At 31.8% G+C, this 18,318-nt stretch overlaps 1 protein-coding gene across 5 annotated transcripts in view; it reads right to left on the bottom strand.

Moving 5' to 3' along the window:
• Window positions 1–18,318, bottom strand: part of LOC144968908 (protein unc-80 homolog) — a 105,817-nt gene that overhangs the window by 57,255 nt on the left and 30,244 nt on the right. For 3 of the 5 annotated variants that reach the window (XM_078907748.1, XM_078907749.1, XM_078907753.1), the window contains 14 exons: window positions 18,264–18,318; window positions 17,742–17,877; window positions 15,372–15,617; window positions 14,845–14,979; window positions 13,791–13,901; window positions 12,679–12,881; window positions 10,656–10,862; window positions 8,930–9,109; window positions 7,798–7,936; window positions 7,303–7,411; window positions 6,880–6,952; window positions 5,830–5,964; window positions 4,828–5,014; window positions 2,080–2,208 (listed from right to left, as the gene is read on the bottom strand). The exon at window positions 18,264–18,318 is cut by the window's right edge and continues 161 nt beyond it. In XM_078907748.1, the coding sequence (XP_078763874.1) occupies window positions 2,080–2,208; window positions 4,828–5,014; window positions 5,830–5,964; window positions 6,880–6,952; window positions 7,303–7,411; window positions 7,798–7,936; window positions 8,930–9,109; window positions 10,656–10,862; window positions 12,679–12,881; window positions 13,791–13,901; window positions 14,845–14,979; window positions 15,372–15,617; window positions 17,742–17,877; window positions 18,264–18,318 (2,045 nt within the window). The remainder of the gene's footprint in view (window positions 1–2,079; window positions 2,209–4,827; window positions 5,015–5,829; window positions 5,965–6,879; window positions 6,953–7,302; window positions 7,412–7,797; window positions 7,937–8,929; window positions 9,110–10,655; window positions 10,863–12,678; window positions 12,882–13,790; window positions 13,902–14,844; window positions 14,980–15,371; window positions 15,618–17,741; window positions 17,878–18,263) is intronic. The other 2 variants (XM_078907750.1, XM_078907751.1) reach the window with 1 other exon arrangement.

The raw sequence follows: 18,318 nt of genomic DNA, 5'->3' as shown, positions 1-18,318 counted from the left end.
TTTTAATTCTCCAAAAGTCCTCAAAAGGTTGAATGGTTAATTGAAAATGAAGTTCAAATTTGAGTGAAAATCAAAATAGTTTTGCTTTTTAGTTTCTATTTCTCTTCTTTCTTTAAATTCACCCAATAAATGCATAATTTAAAAAAAAGAGAAAGTAAAAGAAAAAAAAACGTCAAAAGTGAAACAAAATGTGACATGAAGGTCATACATGGTAAGTTGGTTTGGAATTCAGTGAGGCTTTTAAATAAAATTGAACGTGTAAAAGAACATTTAAAAGTCCTTTTTTCAACGATCGACTTTTAAAGCAAACAGGAAAATATTAAAAAGGACGAGAGAGGATATTAAATTTCAAATTAAGTTAATAATGCAACCTCATGCATATTCATATAATTATCATCTGATTAAAAATTAACATGAAAAAAAAATGAAATACCTATAAATGTAAGATTAACTTTAACTTTTAGTTTCAGTTTCATAATAGGTTTCACTAATATTTGGCTTGAATGATTTCAATAACGACAAAACATTAATCAGATTACTGATATCAAGTCATTTCAATCCATTCAATATGATCCATTCATTTACTTTTACTCTTGTGGCAATTTCATAATACTTTTAAAAAATCAATGTTACCCAATGAATAATTTAACATTGCAAAGGAATACATAGTTAAAATCTCGTCTGCTTTACAGAATGCCATTCATCTAAGCAACTTTTGCTATTCATTATCATTAACATGGGGCATAACTCTAACCTCCATGCTTTTTATTCCAATACAAGTAAAGAGTAAAACTGTTAGGATATCATTGAATATCATTTACTGAAAACATTTACTCTGGTTTTATCATATCACATGACCAACTCCATATTGCAAAATCAATCTACTGGCATATGACATTGCTCATGCCGACCTAAAAATATTTAATAGATAAATTTGACACAGTTGTTTCTTTTTAAAAATTTTAAAACACCATAAAAATAACACAGACACGAGCATATTGAATAATTGGCAGGAATTAATTACAAATTTTTATCATTAAGAGATGAGCCAGCAACATCTAAAAATTAATTCAAAATGTTGAAATATGAGAACGTCATTTCATTTCTTCTATCAGACATTCTCATCATAAAAATAAAAACATCAGGACTTTTCATGTCAATGAAAAGAAGTAAATTGTCAAAGAGAACACACAGAGAGGCAAAGAAAGAGAGACAATTCAAAAAGTTGCGCATTCGATAAATATCCTCAAATAAATTGTGAAAACAACATGCAACAGTTATTGTAGTTGATTGTCATCTAGTGAGAGTGATCAACTTTTAAGCCGGTTGACTTCAACTTCAAGAATTTCAGCTCTGAACATACTTTTATCTTAATCATGCTTCTAGCCCAATCTATCATTGTTTCCTTTAAAGAAAAAAAATCAAAGGCAAACTTAAAATTTCAGAAAAATGAAAATTCGGAATATGAAGACATTTGGGGGACAATTTAAAAAAAAACAAAGATAGAAACAGAAGACTAATTGCAACTTAGGGAATAATCAATTTAACTACGAATCCAATTAAAACAAATCTAGAAATTAAAGATGAATTTCAAATTAGGGAAAAAAAGGAATCTAATTAACAATTCAAATTAAACAAATCCAGAAATTAAAAATGAAACAAATTTTGAAATCAAATCTGAATTATAAATTAGAAAAATAAGAAATTCAACTAACATTTCAAATGAAGCAAATCTAGAAATAAAAGATGAATTGTAAATAAGGGAAAATGAAACTAATTTAACAATTAAAATTAAACAAAATTCATATATACAAAAGTATAAACATGATCTGTAAATTTGTAAACTGAAAAATACAGGGGTTCAAATAAACTAAATTTTATCCTTTATAAATTATAAGGAAAGAAAAGTACAAATTAGAAAAACAAAACAGAAATAAAAACATCAGCTCTCTTGATCAAAGAATAAGTTTTGATTTAAAAAACCATCAGAGGAGAACAAAATTCTTTCCATTGTCAGCCAACATAATGTTTGGTGGATGACGACGATGATGATAATGATGATGATAAGAAGACGACTACCTTCAGCAGCCAGTTTGCCCCAGTGCAGGCTTCCATTTCTCCAAGACATACTGCGGCTCTGATTATTGGCCCGATTTGTCGGGGCCAGAGACACACGGCGAGCGGCGAGACTCAGCTCCTCGGGTATTGCTGTGGTGATTGGCCAGACAAACAAACAAACCAGTGCATGGCAGTTACACAAGCTCAGACCAGGACCCGTGCTTGCATGAAGTGACCCATTAAATTCATGAGCAGAATTTGAACCAATCACAATCTGAAGCAAGACACCACCTCTTTCTATCTCTTGACATTTCTATGACTTGCCAAAAAGGTTACTATCAGCATTCATTAATTTTGAACAAAATCCAAATAAACAAACATTTCTAACAGGTTATTTAGATTACTTTTTATTTGTAAATCTTTCAATATTTGAATGTTCTTGTTTTGATTTTTAAACATTTAATTTAAAAGTCAAAAACTGTAAATCATTCAAACTTGATCATACAATTATTTATCTAACATAATAGAAAGAAGAGTGCCGTGTTTGCCCAGAAAGGGAATGGCGTCTGCTGTAAAGGGAGGGAATGCTGATCACTTGACACAAGCACGTGTTTTATGTAATATATGGATAAGGTTAGTGACACAAGGAGATGCAAAGAGACACGAGACAAAAAAAAAATGGAAAGCTAAAATTAATACTCTTCTAAATTTCCATATTTCGTACTTAAATTTTAAATTTAAGAAATGTAATTTTAATCCATTTTTATTAAAGTTATATCAAACTTGCTAAAAGAATTTAGCTAAATAACATTCTATGCATTTGTAAAATAGATCAAACAAATATTAAGGAAAACAGTGAATTGACCAAAAAAAAAGCATTTATTCTTCACATTGTTTTACATAGAAGCAGACGATTGCTTAGCCATTAGAACAGAGCATGTTTTATAATTAATGATATTACTAAGTAAAAGCTGTGACATTTCACAAACATTCAGATGACTTTGTAGCAAACAATTTGTGTTTGTAAAAAAAATTTTAAAAAAAAAAAAGAAAGAAAAAAAAAATTCCTATTAGAATAAATGTCTTTATTAAAAAATATATCATTAGACACGAGCACAGGAAATAGAATTGAGAGGGGATGGGAGTGTATAGGTAAATAGAAAATGCTCTAGTTTGGTTTGATCAATGCATACGCTTAGCAGACGAATAGGATGAGGGGGGAGGGGGGGGGGAAGGAAACCTTAACAAACCCCTCAAAAGAATTGGACTCCAAATATTGTGAAAGGGAAACTCTTTCTCTCACAGATCCATTCAACCACTTATCTCTCGTTCTAACACACTACAGTGTGCAAAATAACATTGAAATAATAATTAAGGTGGTGCCAAATGGTACTTCAGGTGCTAAAAAAGATGGTAGATGTGATGACAACAAGATCAAAATTGTCACTGATGGTAATGGCGATGATGATCTATCATTGTAAAATGTGAATGTCTAGTCATTTCTACTTTTACAAAACAAGCAAAATGTCATACTTCTAATAAATAATAAAAGATGGTAAGACAAAGAAAAAAGAAAGTAAATATTGTGATGTAAGATATAGAATTCTAATTATGTATTCCAATGATTTTGGTCAGTGAGTGAAAAAACTAACTGATTGTGACTTTGGTGAATTCGTGAACATATTAATATTAAAATCCAACAAAACAAAACATGAAAAGAAAATAGAAAGAATCGATGTAGATGGCGGAAAAGAGAGCAATAAGAACAAAAACAAAACAACAATCATTCTTCACCCAGTCAGTCCAACAATTTTGAGGGGCCAGCAGTTTAGCGGAGTAACACGTGTAAGCCTTGTACGGATGGAGCAGGTAGTACACATGTACTGTGTGTACGTGTACGTATGTGTGTGTGTGAACCAATGGCCATTACAACAAACCAGTCATGAAAACTACAATGGTAGAAATGACGGCATTCATTACACAGCAGATCAAATTATATTAATTAAATTCTTGGTTAATAAATTGCTTCAGATTTCATTACGTTATTCGCGTGCAAAATGTACACAGCTACTCATTGCAGGAAAAAAAATAATTGATTGAAAAACTGAATGGTCTGTGTTATTTTTTTAAATGAGTTAGTAGGAAACTTCTAAATAATTTATGGCTAATAATAAATATAAATTAGTTTTAAGCTAATTGATAAGCAAAATAATCTAATATGATACAAGAGTTAAATTACTTGTTTGGAAAAGAATATCTTGGTTAATTCTTTAAATTTATTTATCAGCTCTCCACTATTATTATGAAAGCTACAAATTATATTGACTGCAATAGCTCTAATTAGTTGGTATGGGATCATCTAGAAAAAGCAGAACATTGACTTACTATATATTTATATCTTCACTAATGAAAACAAAGCATCTTATCTTTATTAAAATATAAATCAAAAATGTAAATTTTTTACAGAAAATTCAATCTCTCATACACACTAACCTCAAATATCATAAAATTCCGACTTATTAAATAATTTTCATTTTTAATTGAATCCTATATCAGCATTTTCAAAATCTTAAAATTAAAAAAAAAGATCTAACTTGAGATATCTATAAAAGATTGTATATTTTGTTTATTACAACTACAGAATGGTAACTTTAGGTCTTTATTTCCAAAGCAGATGTGAAGTGATTCCTTACAAATGGATGATAGGATAAACATGATATGAAACACTACAAAGCTTGTGTCCACCATGCTGTGCCTGATGAGCCTTACCTTCTTCGTGTTCTGTGTCACCGTGATGTAGTGACGGCTCATACGCAGCCAATTGACTGATAGGAGCTGTTGTCATTGGGAAATTTTCCCTCCCAACTCGCTTCCTTTCTTCTTCCGCCAACAAAGCTTTACGAATCATCTCCTGTTGTTGTTTCCTGCGTGTGGTTGTGGCAGTTACCAATGATTTCTACTCGAGGGGGGTGGGGAGACAGAAAGTGACTTTTGACGTAAGATAAACATAAAATATTGGATATTCTGACTACCTGTGGTCAGCACTGTATTGAAAATTTAAAAAACAATCCTTCAGAGTCACAATGTCTTTGGAGATGGAGACTGTCCTAGTTTCTATTATGCTTAGTGCACAATAATAACTGTTTACTACTCATTGCATAGGATTCTTGTATGATACGTAATACTTTCTTCCTGATCTATTAGATCCAGCTACCCATCATTGCTAGATGCGTAAAGAGATCATAAAAATCTTGATCCCACCTGGGGAATTAACAGATTCAACATTACATAAACCTTAACAAAAATAGAATTTATGTCTATATAAAATATAACATATGGAGAAAAAAAAGAGAAAAAAGTTTCACAAGGTTGTCAACAAAGATATCTTAGACATGTAAAAGATAGCCCTCATTTACAAAACACAATAAAAGGAAAAAGGAAATAGTTGTATACATTTATCTCACAATTAAATCGATTGTTAACAGTGGGAATTTCTATAAAATCATTCCGTTGTTTGTATAAATTACGTAATATTTTAATAATCTCTCTACAACAGTCAAAGTCTGTACTAAGCTGCTGGAATGTGTTAACTGTAAAAAGTATTGAACAAAAAGTAAAAACAGTCACAACTTATTGAGATAAACAACAGCAACCATTTTTCGTTTATTCCGATGAGACATGAGGAGACATTTCATCTTATCTTCCTGGATTTAAAACATGATTGTTTTATATTGTTCGACTCATTTTTGTCCAATTCCTCTCACAACTTACTGTTTCCTCCTGGTTCACCGTGACTTCCTCTATCTTGGTCTTGAAGTGGGGCATCCACGGGGGGTCTACCACGTTCAGCATGGGCATTCCAATGGTGGGGGATGGGAGTGTGAAGTCGATGCTGGGTGGGGGGAGCTGAAATAAACAAGAGTAATTGAGGTAAGGCTGAAATAGGCCTGAAATAAACAAGAGTAATTGAGGTAAGGCTGAAAAAGGCCGGAAATAAAAATGTGGTCCAAAGGATTAAATGGCCAATAAATAAAAACAAAAACAAAATGAAGTCAAACAATGTAGGCAGGGTGTGTCAAACGACTGTTATTTCTTCATTCAATGTTGAGTTATCTTCACTCTCCTTTTATTCTTTTCAAATACTTTCCGCTAATGTAACTACTTGCTAGTTACTAGCATCAAACTTTTGAAAAATATATATTAGGACCTTTTTCTTTTGAATATTCCTTGTCAACAGCAATACTCAATTTGACTAAATCATTCTGTTTACATGAGAAAGTAAAAAGGAGAGGAAAATAGATTGGAGTTCCTTGTCTATTGTAGTTTAAGGCTCACTTCCAAATGAGAAAGGAATGCCAATGCTGTCATTCTTTTTATTGCTTCCTGTGCTCTTCACACAGACTGTAAAAGTGGTCATTGGATTTAGCTAGTCTCCTGTTGTACTCGAATACCCAACTGTCATATTCCTGATTTCACATGAGTTATTCATGGCTTTGTAAATGGAATGAAGGGACTTTATCTCCAAATAACAAACATCTTCAGACCTAATTAAAATCAATAAAAAACACATTTTATATTTCATAAAAGATGATGGTAAATAAACCATTGTAAGCGAAGAGAGTTTTCGTTGTTATGTTTATTATGGACAGTAATTTCATACTAGTAATAAAATCCTTATAATATTAAATGAACGACGGTAGATCTCCTGTCCAATCCAATCCAATCCAATCCAAAAATAGATGCAGCTTCATGTGATGAAGATTGATGGAACTGTTGATGGTGAAAACAGTTGATTCGACTTAGATAAGGATATTTACTCACTTTGAAGTACATGTTAGCACCTTCCTCCATTCGCGGCCAAACTTGAAAACGGAATTTCCATAGAGATTGAAATCTGAAAAAGGAAAGTACAAAGAAATGTTATATTGCAATGAATGGCACTTACAACTGAACAAAATCAATTAATTTCAACAATATGAGAACAATTGTATATTGCTTTGGTTATTTTAGAGATGTACTTCATTTTAAAAATGGAAAAAGTGTTCTGGGAATGAAGGAAGTGGTTAGTACCTACTGACCACCCACAATTGCCTTATGGGAAACGGCCAGCAATCTTTAAAATTTACAAATAAATCCTTTAATATCTTCTCCCCCGTTTTCCCATTCGTCATCTGATATTGGACGATGTTATTTATAAACAATGATACCCGGCCAGGATATTAAAAGGTATGGAATGGAACCCACCTTAGGAGAGCATTTACTCTCTGACTCGTTTCCTCATGCTGCAGTTCTTTAATAATCATATTCCTGGCTTTGTCTGAAGACTTGGCCGATGACAGCAGAAATACTGATGCTGTGAAGATAAGAAGGAGGTGAAGATATTACATATGGAGTTGAAATTGGTGGCGGTAGTGATTAGAACATCAAAAATAATGATGATGATGATGATGACGATGATGATGATGATGATGATGATGACGATGATGATGATGATGATGATGATGATGATGATGATGATGATGATGATGATGGATGATATGATGATATGATGATGATGGATGATAATGATGATAATGATGATAATGGATGATAATGGTGATGATAATGGATGATGGATGATGATGATGATGATGGATGATGATAATGGATGATGGATGATGATGATGATGATGATGATGGATGATAATGGATGATGATAATGATGATGATGATATAAAGACAAAACAAGACAACTGTTACCAGCAGCTGCAGCAAGTTCTTGATCACTTTCCAACATGAGTTCCCAAGCCACGGGCATGATGTCAATGAAATGTTCCACATTCAATATGGGAGCAGCTTTCGTCAGGATAGCCATGGGACACTGGGTCAGTCTCTGGGCCTACAGATAAGGATAATGAGTAAAATATCAGTCTTATCTACACAGAGTTCTGCCACCCTAGAATTGTTGAGGACATGGTGTTGAATTATGCCTCACACTTGAAAAGCGCCTTTTTATGTTCTGGCCTGAAGACTTATGCTTAATGTTTTTTTTCTTGACCATGGGAATATAAAATAACACAAACATTTATATAACAAGAGATGAAGTGAGCAGGAAAGTGCCAGAAGACAATAGAGAATTTTTAAAATTTTGCGGCGGTGATGGGGGTTTGAACCCGCGACCTTACTGGTACGACAACTCTGACTGGCCGGTGAGAGCGTGACTCCACCGTATGAGCTATATATGTGTGTGTGTATATGTGTGTGTGTGTGTGTGTGTCTGTGCGTGTGTGTAGTCTACAGGAAAAAACAGATTACTTTTCACGATAGGCATTAGCCAGTTCATTAACATTCCTATCCATCTAATAAAAGAAAAAAAAAGAGTTTTGTTATTTAGGTTGATTTTGTTTTATCCATCTTCAATCTTCAATGGCTTGTATTTGCAAAAGGCCCACGGGCCCATCACTGCAAATGTTCTATTACAGTCCAATCAAAACAGGGAACAGTCACAGATTCCTTTGACAAGCAAATGCATTCAAAACTGTTTTGAAAGTTTCCAAGCATCCAAGCATTCAATGGTCGTTATGTCCAGTGGTCAATATATGTCCAGGATATTATTCTTCAATTATTATTATTCAATTTTTAAATCAACTTTTGTCAATACCTGAGATTTACGACATTATTTAAAATTAGAAATTAGGAAGCAAGTTGCGCAGATTTTTCACTCTGCTCAATTTTAGTGCACAAGTTTTTATCATTTTTCTTTGTTGTATTGACAGAGAGAGGGAAAGAGAAAGGAGAAAGTAAGGGTGGAGGTGTCGGTGAAGATATTTTTGCAGGGTTGCAAGTATGTAATAAAACACTGAATGAGATAACACTGAGATAACACTGTTACCTGTGAGGTGAGATATTTAATGATTGGTGGGTCTTCCTTTGCTTCCTTGGGTTTGTCATCTTTCTTCCAGGAAGAGTTCAGCTTCAGTTTGGTGATGGAAACGTCAGTCTTTATCTTTTCTAGAAGTGGAGTGCTTTCCCTTCTTTTCTGTGCAGGGGAGACAACTTGGAAAATTGATTCCTGAAAAAAAAAAGAGGAGGAAAAAAAAAAATTCTCATTTTAAGTTTCTTGCTAATACATACATTCGAGCTGTATTTTACATTTCAAACATATTTGTAAGACCTGATCGCTTCGCTTCACTTCATCCAATGGAAAACTGCCTGTTACTCAAGAAAAGAGTTCTTACATGTCACATGGAGGATGCTCATTTTCTAGAAACGTTCCAACCCTCTGGCACAAACTTCCAAAAGAATTATGCGAAATGAAGTTAGTAGTAAAGTGCCAGAAAACAATAGAGAAATGAAAACTTTATGGCAATGAGGATTCGAACCAATGACCCAACTGTTACGACAATTCCATCTGTCCATGAGAGGGACGCTCTATAATCGACACCATAGAGAAATTTTTCTGATCTTTTTAAGATTTGGAGTTTGACTTTATTCTAACTTATATCACATCTTACTATTTTCATCAAATATGCAGTAACAGTATGTTATTGCCTTCTTCATGAAAACGGTTGGGTCTGTAGTTAATGTGCAGCTATGTGGTCTAGTGGTATGACACTCGCTTTCGGCTCGGAAGGTCCAGGGTTCGAGCCTCGCGCTTGGCACATAGTTGAATCCTTGGAGAAGGCTCTTTACTCACATTCTCTCACCGTACTCAGGTTAAAATGAGTACCTGGCTGTTAACAGCGTTGTCTGTGTCCGAAAAATTGTAATATTGTAAAACAGGCGTCATGTCCCATCCTAAATGTTAAATGTTGCTGTTGACCAGGCACCCCTTGTAAAGCGCTTTGAGCACATTTAGTGGAAATTGCGCTATATAAAGCTCAATTTTTTAAAATGTTACAATGATATAGAAGAACAGCCTTAGATACACAATACGATTTAAATTAGGCCTGTAGGTTTGAGCCGACAAGTGGTCACTTTGATGGTAAGCCCTTGAGGAGACGGCAATTTACAGGTAGTTTCCTCTTATCACCTATCAGTTATTAGGTTGCTGGTTGCATTATGTCAGATAGAAAGTACCTTGACAAAGACTATCATTCTATACAAAGGGTAGGAAGCAATGTTAGTATCCGTTTAACACCACAAAAACTGAGATAAAGACCAGCTCTAGGGACAGCATGTTTTTTGAGGGACGATTGTAACTATTATTACCTGATAATCTAAGGCATGATTAAGATTTGAAAGAAATTCCGTCTAACGTTCAAGAGTTGCTTTCATTACCTCTTTGTCTATGGATGAGAATATCATATGACTATTTCTGAATAACAAGAAGAGTAATACAAACAGGACACAACATTTGTGTCTTTGGATTTGATTATCCTTCTAATCAACAGTCATACACATTTGATCAAAGCTGGAATCAAAATTGTTATATAATCACTATTCATTGTCCCTGTCACACAAATATATATCACTTGGGAAAAGTCAATTACAGTTTATAAAACATTTATCTATCTCTTCATATTTATATAATGAGAGTAATGCAAGCTAAGTTAGGAGGTAAACTCCAAAATATGTTTAAGCTATTTTACAACTTAAAAACGTTTATATATTCTTACCCTTCTCTTCAATTTATCCTTGAATAAATCCCTTTTCGAGTCTGGTTTGTCAGAATCATTTTCATCTTCATGAGTCGAATCGTAGATTTTCCTCAATGCAGCAATAAGTCTGGAACACGAGCGTCTCTGCCTCTCATAACAGTTGGGATGACAATAGTTTTGGTGGGTGCAGATAAAGTTGGACAAATTGGCCAACTGGACAACAACCTTTAAGAATTCAGACATTGAAATTTGGTGAGAAGAAGACATAAATAACAAATAATTAAGTATACAGGTTCTGCCCACATTGACTCATGTACCTTCAAGAAAAACAAATGCGCTTAACAAATGTGCACTTTTATTATCATTATTGTTATTATTGTTATTATTATTATTATTATTATTATTATTATTATTATTATTATTATTATATTTATTATATATTATTTATTATTATTATATTATTATTTATTATTATTATTATATTATTATTATTATTATATTATATTATTATTATTATTATTATTATTATTATTATATTATTATTATTATTATTATTATTATTATTATTACAATTATTATATTATTATTATTATTATTATTATTATTATTATTATTATTATTATTATTATTATTATTATTATTATTATTATTATTATTATATTATTATTTATTATTATTATTATTTATTATTATTATTATTATTATTATATTATTATTATTATTATTATTATTATTATTATTATTATTTTATATTATTATTATTATTATTATATTATTATTATTATTATTATATTATTATTATTATTATTATATTATTATTATTATTATTATTATTATTATTATTATTATTATTATTATTATTATTATTTATTATTATTATTATTATTATTATTATTATTATATATATTATTATTTATTATTATTATTATTATTATTATTATTATTATTATTATTATTATTATTATTATTATTATTATTATTATTATTAATTATTATTATTATTATTATTATTATTATTATTTATTATTATATTACCATTATTATTATTATTATTATTATTATTATTATATTATTATTATTATTATTATTATTATTATTATTATTATCATTATTATCATCATTATTTTATTATTATTATTATTATTATTATTATTATTATTATTATTATTATTATTATTATTATTATTATTATTATTATTTTTATTATTATTATTATCATTATTATTATTATTATTATTTTTATTATTATTAATATTATTATTATTATTATTATTATTATTATTATTATTATTATTATTATTATTATTATTATATTATTATTATTATTATTATTATATTATTATTATTATTATTATTATTTATTATTATATTATTATTATTATTATTATTATTATTATTATTATTATTATTTATTATTATTATTATTATTATTATCATTATTATTTTTATATCATTATTATTATTATTGTTATTATTGTATTATTATTTTATTATTATTGTTATTATTATTATTATTATTATTATTATTATTATTTTATTATTATTATTATTATTATTATTATTATTATTATTATTATTATTATTATTATATTATTATCATTATCATTATTATTTTTATTATTATTATTAATACAAACAATGAATTTAGATAAGAGGACAACATGAACCAAGAGTCATTCATACACCTACAACAATAAAAACCATTACAATTTGATAAACAATCGAGCATGGACTAGTAGTGAGCAGGTGCAGCTGGCAAAGTCCTACGAGTGACAGAACAAAATCCACCAACATTTGACCACTACTTTCAGTCATGTCCGAGAACCAAAAGTAGAGAACATGGCTCAAGAAAACATTTCCTTTCTACAAATGATAGGGTACAAGGGAACAGATCCTCAAACATTAGACATTGAGAGAAAAGAAAGAAGGGATAATTATCTTAATCTGTAGATAATTAAACAAAATCAGTATGAAGTCAATTCTCTTCAGGATTCTCTGGTAAGAGTCCGGGAGAACAAATAGGTAGAAATATCTAATTAACCTTGATCCATTTGAGATGGGTGTACATGTATTCATCTTCAATCTCCAGTTCCTTGTCACCAGGGGAGTCTTGTGTGTCGTCACTCATGATTGTCACTGACTCGACATCCTCTCCTACAAACTCATCTTCCAACAGTTTGGCGTCTGACTGGAGAGAATGACTGCTGATTTTACGTGATTTGATGCTACCACTTCGACGAATGCCTGGTGTGATTGGATGAATCAATAAAAATTATCAACACTCAAATAGTGAATTTCAACATTTTTGCTGTGCTCAATGCACTTCAAAATGCTTATCTATTCTCTCAGTAGGCCGTATGGAACCATATTTTGATTCCACACAGCACAGTCGCCTGTTACACATTAATTACTCGTACAACATCTTTCACTTCCTGACACAATTTTCATACCAGAGCCCTGCATCATTGCCACCTTTCAAGTCATTGACCATGCTCGGCATGTATCTCTTATATTTTTCAGAGAACAAAACAACATACATCAGCGCTTCACATAAAAGGATGGATAGATGGATGGACGAATGAATAGATATATAAATGGATAGATGGATAGATAGGTGAAGTTATGGATGGATGGATGAATGGATGGGGGGGGGGGGGGGAACCATTCACAATATGCACACTATTCCTTTTCCCATCGAGTAGTGGGGAACTATGTTTCTATTTCAAACACCTGAAGGTTCAAAAGCATTCTGAAACTATCCATCATATTGCAAAGTAACAATTCATTCCAAAGTCATAAAAATTAATATGTGGCAATTGCCTTCCACGGAGAGAAAACACCGTCATCATCACCACCATCCAAGTTAAAGCTGACACGCTTAGTTGCAACTTAACTCCCCCCACAGTGATAGTATTCCCTTTCTACTTTGGGATTCCTGAGATGTTTCATCATCTTAAACAAATTGTTTGCAGTAGATAAGCCTCCTTCTTAAATCTTTTTTAAAACATTTAAAATTCTGATCAGAACAAAAATTCTAAACAATCCAGAAATTCTCCCCAAGAAAAATACTCTTATAAATATTCAATCATTAAGACATCCCTTCCCTTGTAATAACAGCATTTATAATAACACAATTAAAAGAAATCTACTCACTGCCTCCTTCAGGCCTCATCATTTTAAAACTGCGTCTAAAACTCAAGTTGTTGCCAGATCCTCTTCTGAAATGCCTGAGCAATTTCTGTCGTCCTTGAGCCAGTCTGCGACCTTTGGCATGAAAACAAAACAAAAAAATGAATTGAATAAGAAAAGAAGTCATTGGAGTCAAATATCAATACAGACATTTTTTTAAAACGAGACAGTGATAAACTATTTTAAAATTTCAAAGCCCATGGCCAGAGACTATTCATCTCATTTATTTTATACTTACCTTTGCTTAATAATCTTTGTATACCATCGTTGTGATTGAGCTCTATTGAGAAACTATCTGACAATCATCTTATAATCAGCTTTGCTTATGATTTATCACAAATCACTTTTAAGATTGAGATCTATAAACTATCATAAAATTGTTTAAGTGGCCTTCATAAAATAAAAAAGAAACAATCACAAAATAGTACTTGTCTTAAGGACAAGACATTGAAGTCCCATTACAAAAAAAAAAAACAAAAACAATAAATAAAAGATGACATTTTCTTCAAATCAGTATTAGCCATGTTTTCTGAATTTCATCTTTCAGTGTCCATGCCCCATATCACTTTCAATCACGTTTAGAATTCAGGTCTGTTCATTTCCCAGCTCCGAATGGTGGACAAAAAGACAAATTATCTTTATCCCGACAGGAAACTATGAAATGTGTATCTAACAAGATCTAGTGACAATCTGTCTGCATCAACATTAGAAGTCGCTACAGAACAAGTTATATAGTCAAATAATTAACCAGTCTGAAAAATAAATAAATAAAATTAATTTTAAAACGCCTTTTTATATCCTTAAATTTAAGACATTTACTTTCTTAATTACTCAAATTCTTTCTTCTCACACCAGAATCCTATAAATGTTGACTACACGTGCCATCTTGTCATCAGAAACTGACAATAACGACAAAGTCGTGTCATGTAATCATAAAAACATAAAACCTGGACATTCTAAATATAGCTAGCTAATCCATTGACAAATTTTGAAAATAGAAATAATTATCTGCAATGACCTTTCTCCTTTTTCTCCTCTCCAACCAGTGGGTCAAGAACAGACAATGAGGTCGTACTGGAGTGGAGAGAGTCAGACTTTTCAGTCAAGACAGCAAAGCTGATCTTCCGATCACCTGGACTGCCGATGTTACCAGCTGTGGAAATGTGATTGGAGAAATAAATGGATGCTTAAAACGACGAATTCAAAAAGAGATGATGTGAAATAATTTTACGGAAGTCTACATTTTTAAACGTAAATCATGATATATAACATAATAGTGTTGAATGTTAGTCAAGCATTTCCACTGCCAATTAAAGAAACAACTGAGGGTTGGGTCAAAATGTGAGAGAGAGAGAGAGAGAGAGAGAGAGAGAGAGAGAGAGAAAGAGAGAGAGAGACAGAGATAGATAGACACAGAGAGAAAGAGGCAGAAAGAGAGAGAGAGAGAGAGAGAGAGAGAGAGAGAGAGAGAGAGAGAGAGAGAGAGAGAGAGAGAGAGAGAGAGAGAGAGAGAGAGAGGGAGAGAGAGAGAGAGGTCCATCTTACTAATTCCAGAGGGAAGTTCTGTCAGGTTCGATTCTGAACTCTTGTCCGAGTGTCCAGGGCTACTGACAATGCTACTGAACCGCCGACTCGTCATACTCTTTTCCCAGGCCTTCTCCTTCACCTGGCATCGTGACCTGGGCAGGTATTGGAACGTCTCTCTCAGAAAGGTTGTGATTTCCAGCAACACCAGGCAAGCCAACATTTTCAAGGCATAGGGACAGTCTTTTCCAGTCTGGTTGATAGAGGCTGTCAAGGAAATAAAAAGTAGGGAGGTTAGCTGTTATAATATGTGTCAGTGCATGACATAATCAGTCGAAAGGTGAACATTTTTAATTTGTATTTTTTTTTTTTTTTTTTTTTTTTTTTTTTTGCATTTTCTGAAAGAATATGCTCCGCAGAGCATTTTAATCTTTATTTGAAGTAAATCGGGTGATTTTTCATGAACTTATAGTCAGATGTATGGGAAAGGTATCCAGCAACTTTTCTCAAATTTCATACTTTTTCAACTTGACAAGCTGTAAAAAAAAATATTTAGAAGTGAAATTAAGCTTTCCCGAAGATGTACAAAAAGGGTTGATTTAATCATTTATGACAAGAACTCATTTTTGATAAAAATTGACCTTCTAACTAAACTCGGCAATATCTCAGTTCAAACCTTTTCACCATCCGACTGATTATGTCATTCACTGTAACACATAAGCTCAACTTCATCCCAGGGCCAATTCCATATAAAATTTTAATTTAAGAATAATCACTTTACTCATTTTCAATTCTAAATGAATTTGTTTACAAAATAGATTTTAAAAACGTCTTCTTTAATTATATCAAACTTATTAAATGATCAGAATGAATCTGATGCAGACTTGGGCTGAGGAAATACTGTAGGTTCCCTCCATCTTTTTTGAGGCAAACCTCTTTAGAAAAAAAGTGGTCCTTCAGAATCATACGGTCCATGGAACAAATTTGTATCGGTTTATAGCTTTAACTCATTCAACCCTAACACCGACTATACCCGTAGTATACCTGAGTTACTTTTACCCCATGACTATTTATTACATTTTTCTGAGACAAATTTTGGCGTGGTATCAAAGCTAATGTTTTTAGTTTTTGCATGTTAATGATAGTTGAATAAAACTATCTATGTGCACGCTCATTTTTAATACAGTTTTTCCAATTTTGAAAAACAGCAAAAGTCTCTAGGATTGAGTGAGTTAAAAGGACAATAACAATTACTTCATACCCTAAGATTCGATGCTAGTGTTAACTATTTTCCGCGAACCCTAACATACCCAGCTACCCATTCACTACTAGAGTAACAGAAGAAACAGTATGCAAAGTACCAATCCCAAGGAAATAGTGAGGTGTCTAATCAGGGGCTCTAACTGTTGAACCTTATCATGATTGTGTTGTGAGTCCATGACCTCTATAATAATGAAACACCCATAAAAGAAGGAAAGAGAGTAGGGGAGGATACTTGTGGAAGTAAAAGTACCTACCCAATTATGATTTAACATTTTTTTTTAAGTAGAGACAACATGAATACCCTCTTTAATAGCATTTGAAAATCAATTGAGAGCAGAAATAATTTATTATGTTTGTCTTGATATCCCGTCATGGATCCTCATAATATATTCTATGTTTTTAAAGTCGATTATATGGGCTTAATCATTCTTGCAGTGTTATTTAAATCTATAAAAATGCAAGATGCATTGTTATATTAACCTTTTTTTTTTCATTTAATTTTTTTCAATCTAATTTTAATGGTGATAGTTATATTTCACTAAGAATCACTTTACTTGAGAATTTAATGTCCGTACAGATTGGGGGTGTGGGGTGGGGGGGATTCTACATAACTGTTACATATTATGGACTTTGACAGTTTGACAGCATTGAATGTGGGGGAGACGTCTTGTGTCTTCGCCTGTGTCAACTTATAAATATCCATCTAAAAGCATAAATTCATTTACTGCTATCAAAAATAAGCAGGCTTGTACTAACTAAAAATAAAAATTACCATTTAAATAGCATATTCAAATATTCAGTCAAATTACGAGAGCTGTTATACAGCACAATGTCCATTATGAGCTCAAAGCTTTTTTAAAGGAGTCGCAAGCTGTCAACAACATTGAATATGTGATGATGAGAAACACAGCCATTACGGCGCTATTATAATTTCTTTTTGACAGACATGTTACCAGCAGATCTTCATTTTATTTACACCCACGTATCTTAAAGAAAAGTTGTAAGTAAATAACCTTTATCAAGTACGGTACTTTGAACATTTGATATACTAGTCACATACCAAGTGTCCAACCACTGGACAACAGAGCCATATAAAGAAGACATTTATTTTGACTGCACAAGACTAACCTTCATCCAGAAAATCCTCATCTTCATCTTCATTCCGAAGTTCTTTTCTTCTGTTCTCGTCCTTCACATCATCAATCACGGCCAGTCGGTCTGCATGTTCTTTTGCCAGGATGTATTCCAGCTGGAGACCTAGATTCTGAAAGTCCCAAGTTATAAAAAAGTGAACCATATGCAAAAACACATGTACGATTCTTTCTAAATAAAAATAAGCATTAATATAATGTGCTTAATGTGCTTTAAAATGCTTTAGTCTTATATCATTGAGGTGAACTATCAGACAGATATTTAATAAACGTATTTTCGAGAGAATAACTGACTAAATTTAATTTCCATTCACTAATTGAAAAGACAATCAGTTTTTACAATGACATATCACTTTAAATGACAATTTCATACTTAGCAAGGCTTTAATAATTATATCCACTGTATTTTCCAAACACTAGGATAACAATATTTGATATCTCTATGAATACATCAAAGTTATTTTGTGTTCTATGATTTTCCTGGCCCAATTCAACTGACCTCTGCCCAAGAATAGAACATTCGACCTGCTGCTCTCTGCAACATGAGATTACGC

The sequence above is a fragment of the Berghia stephanieae genome, chromosome 3, assembly GCF_034508935.2.
Source record: "Berghia stephanieae isolate SIO BIC M18660-M18661 chromosome 3, UCSD_Bste_1.3, whole genome shotgun sequence".
Classification (NCBI taxonomy): Eukaryota; Metazoa; Mollusca; class Gastropoda; order Nudibranchia; family Aeolidiidae; genus Berghia; species Berghia stephanieae.
This window is presented reverse-complemented; position numbering and strand designations above follow the sequence as displayed.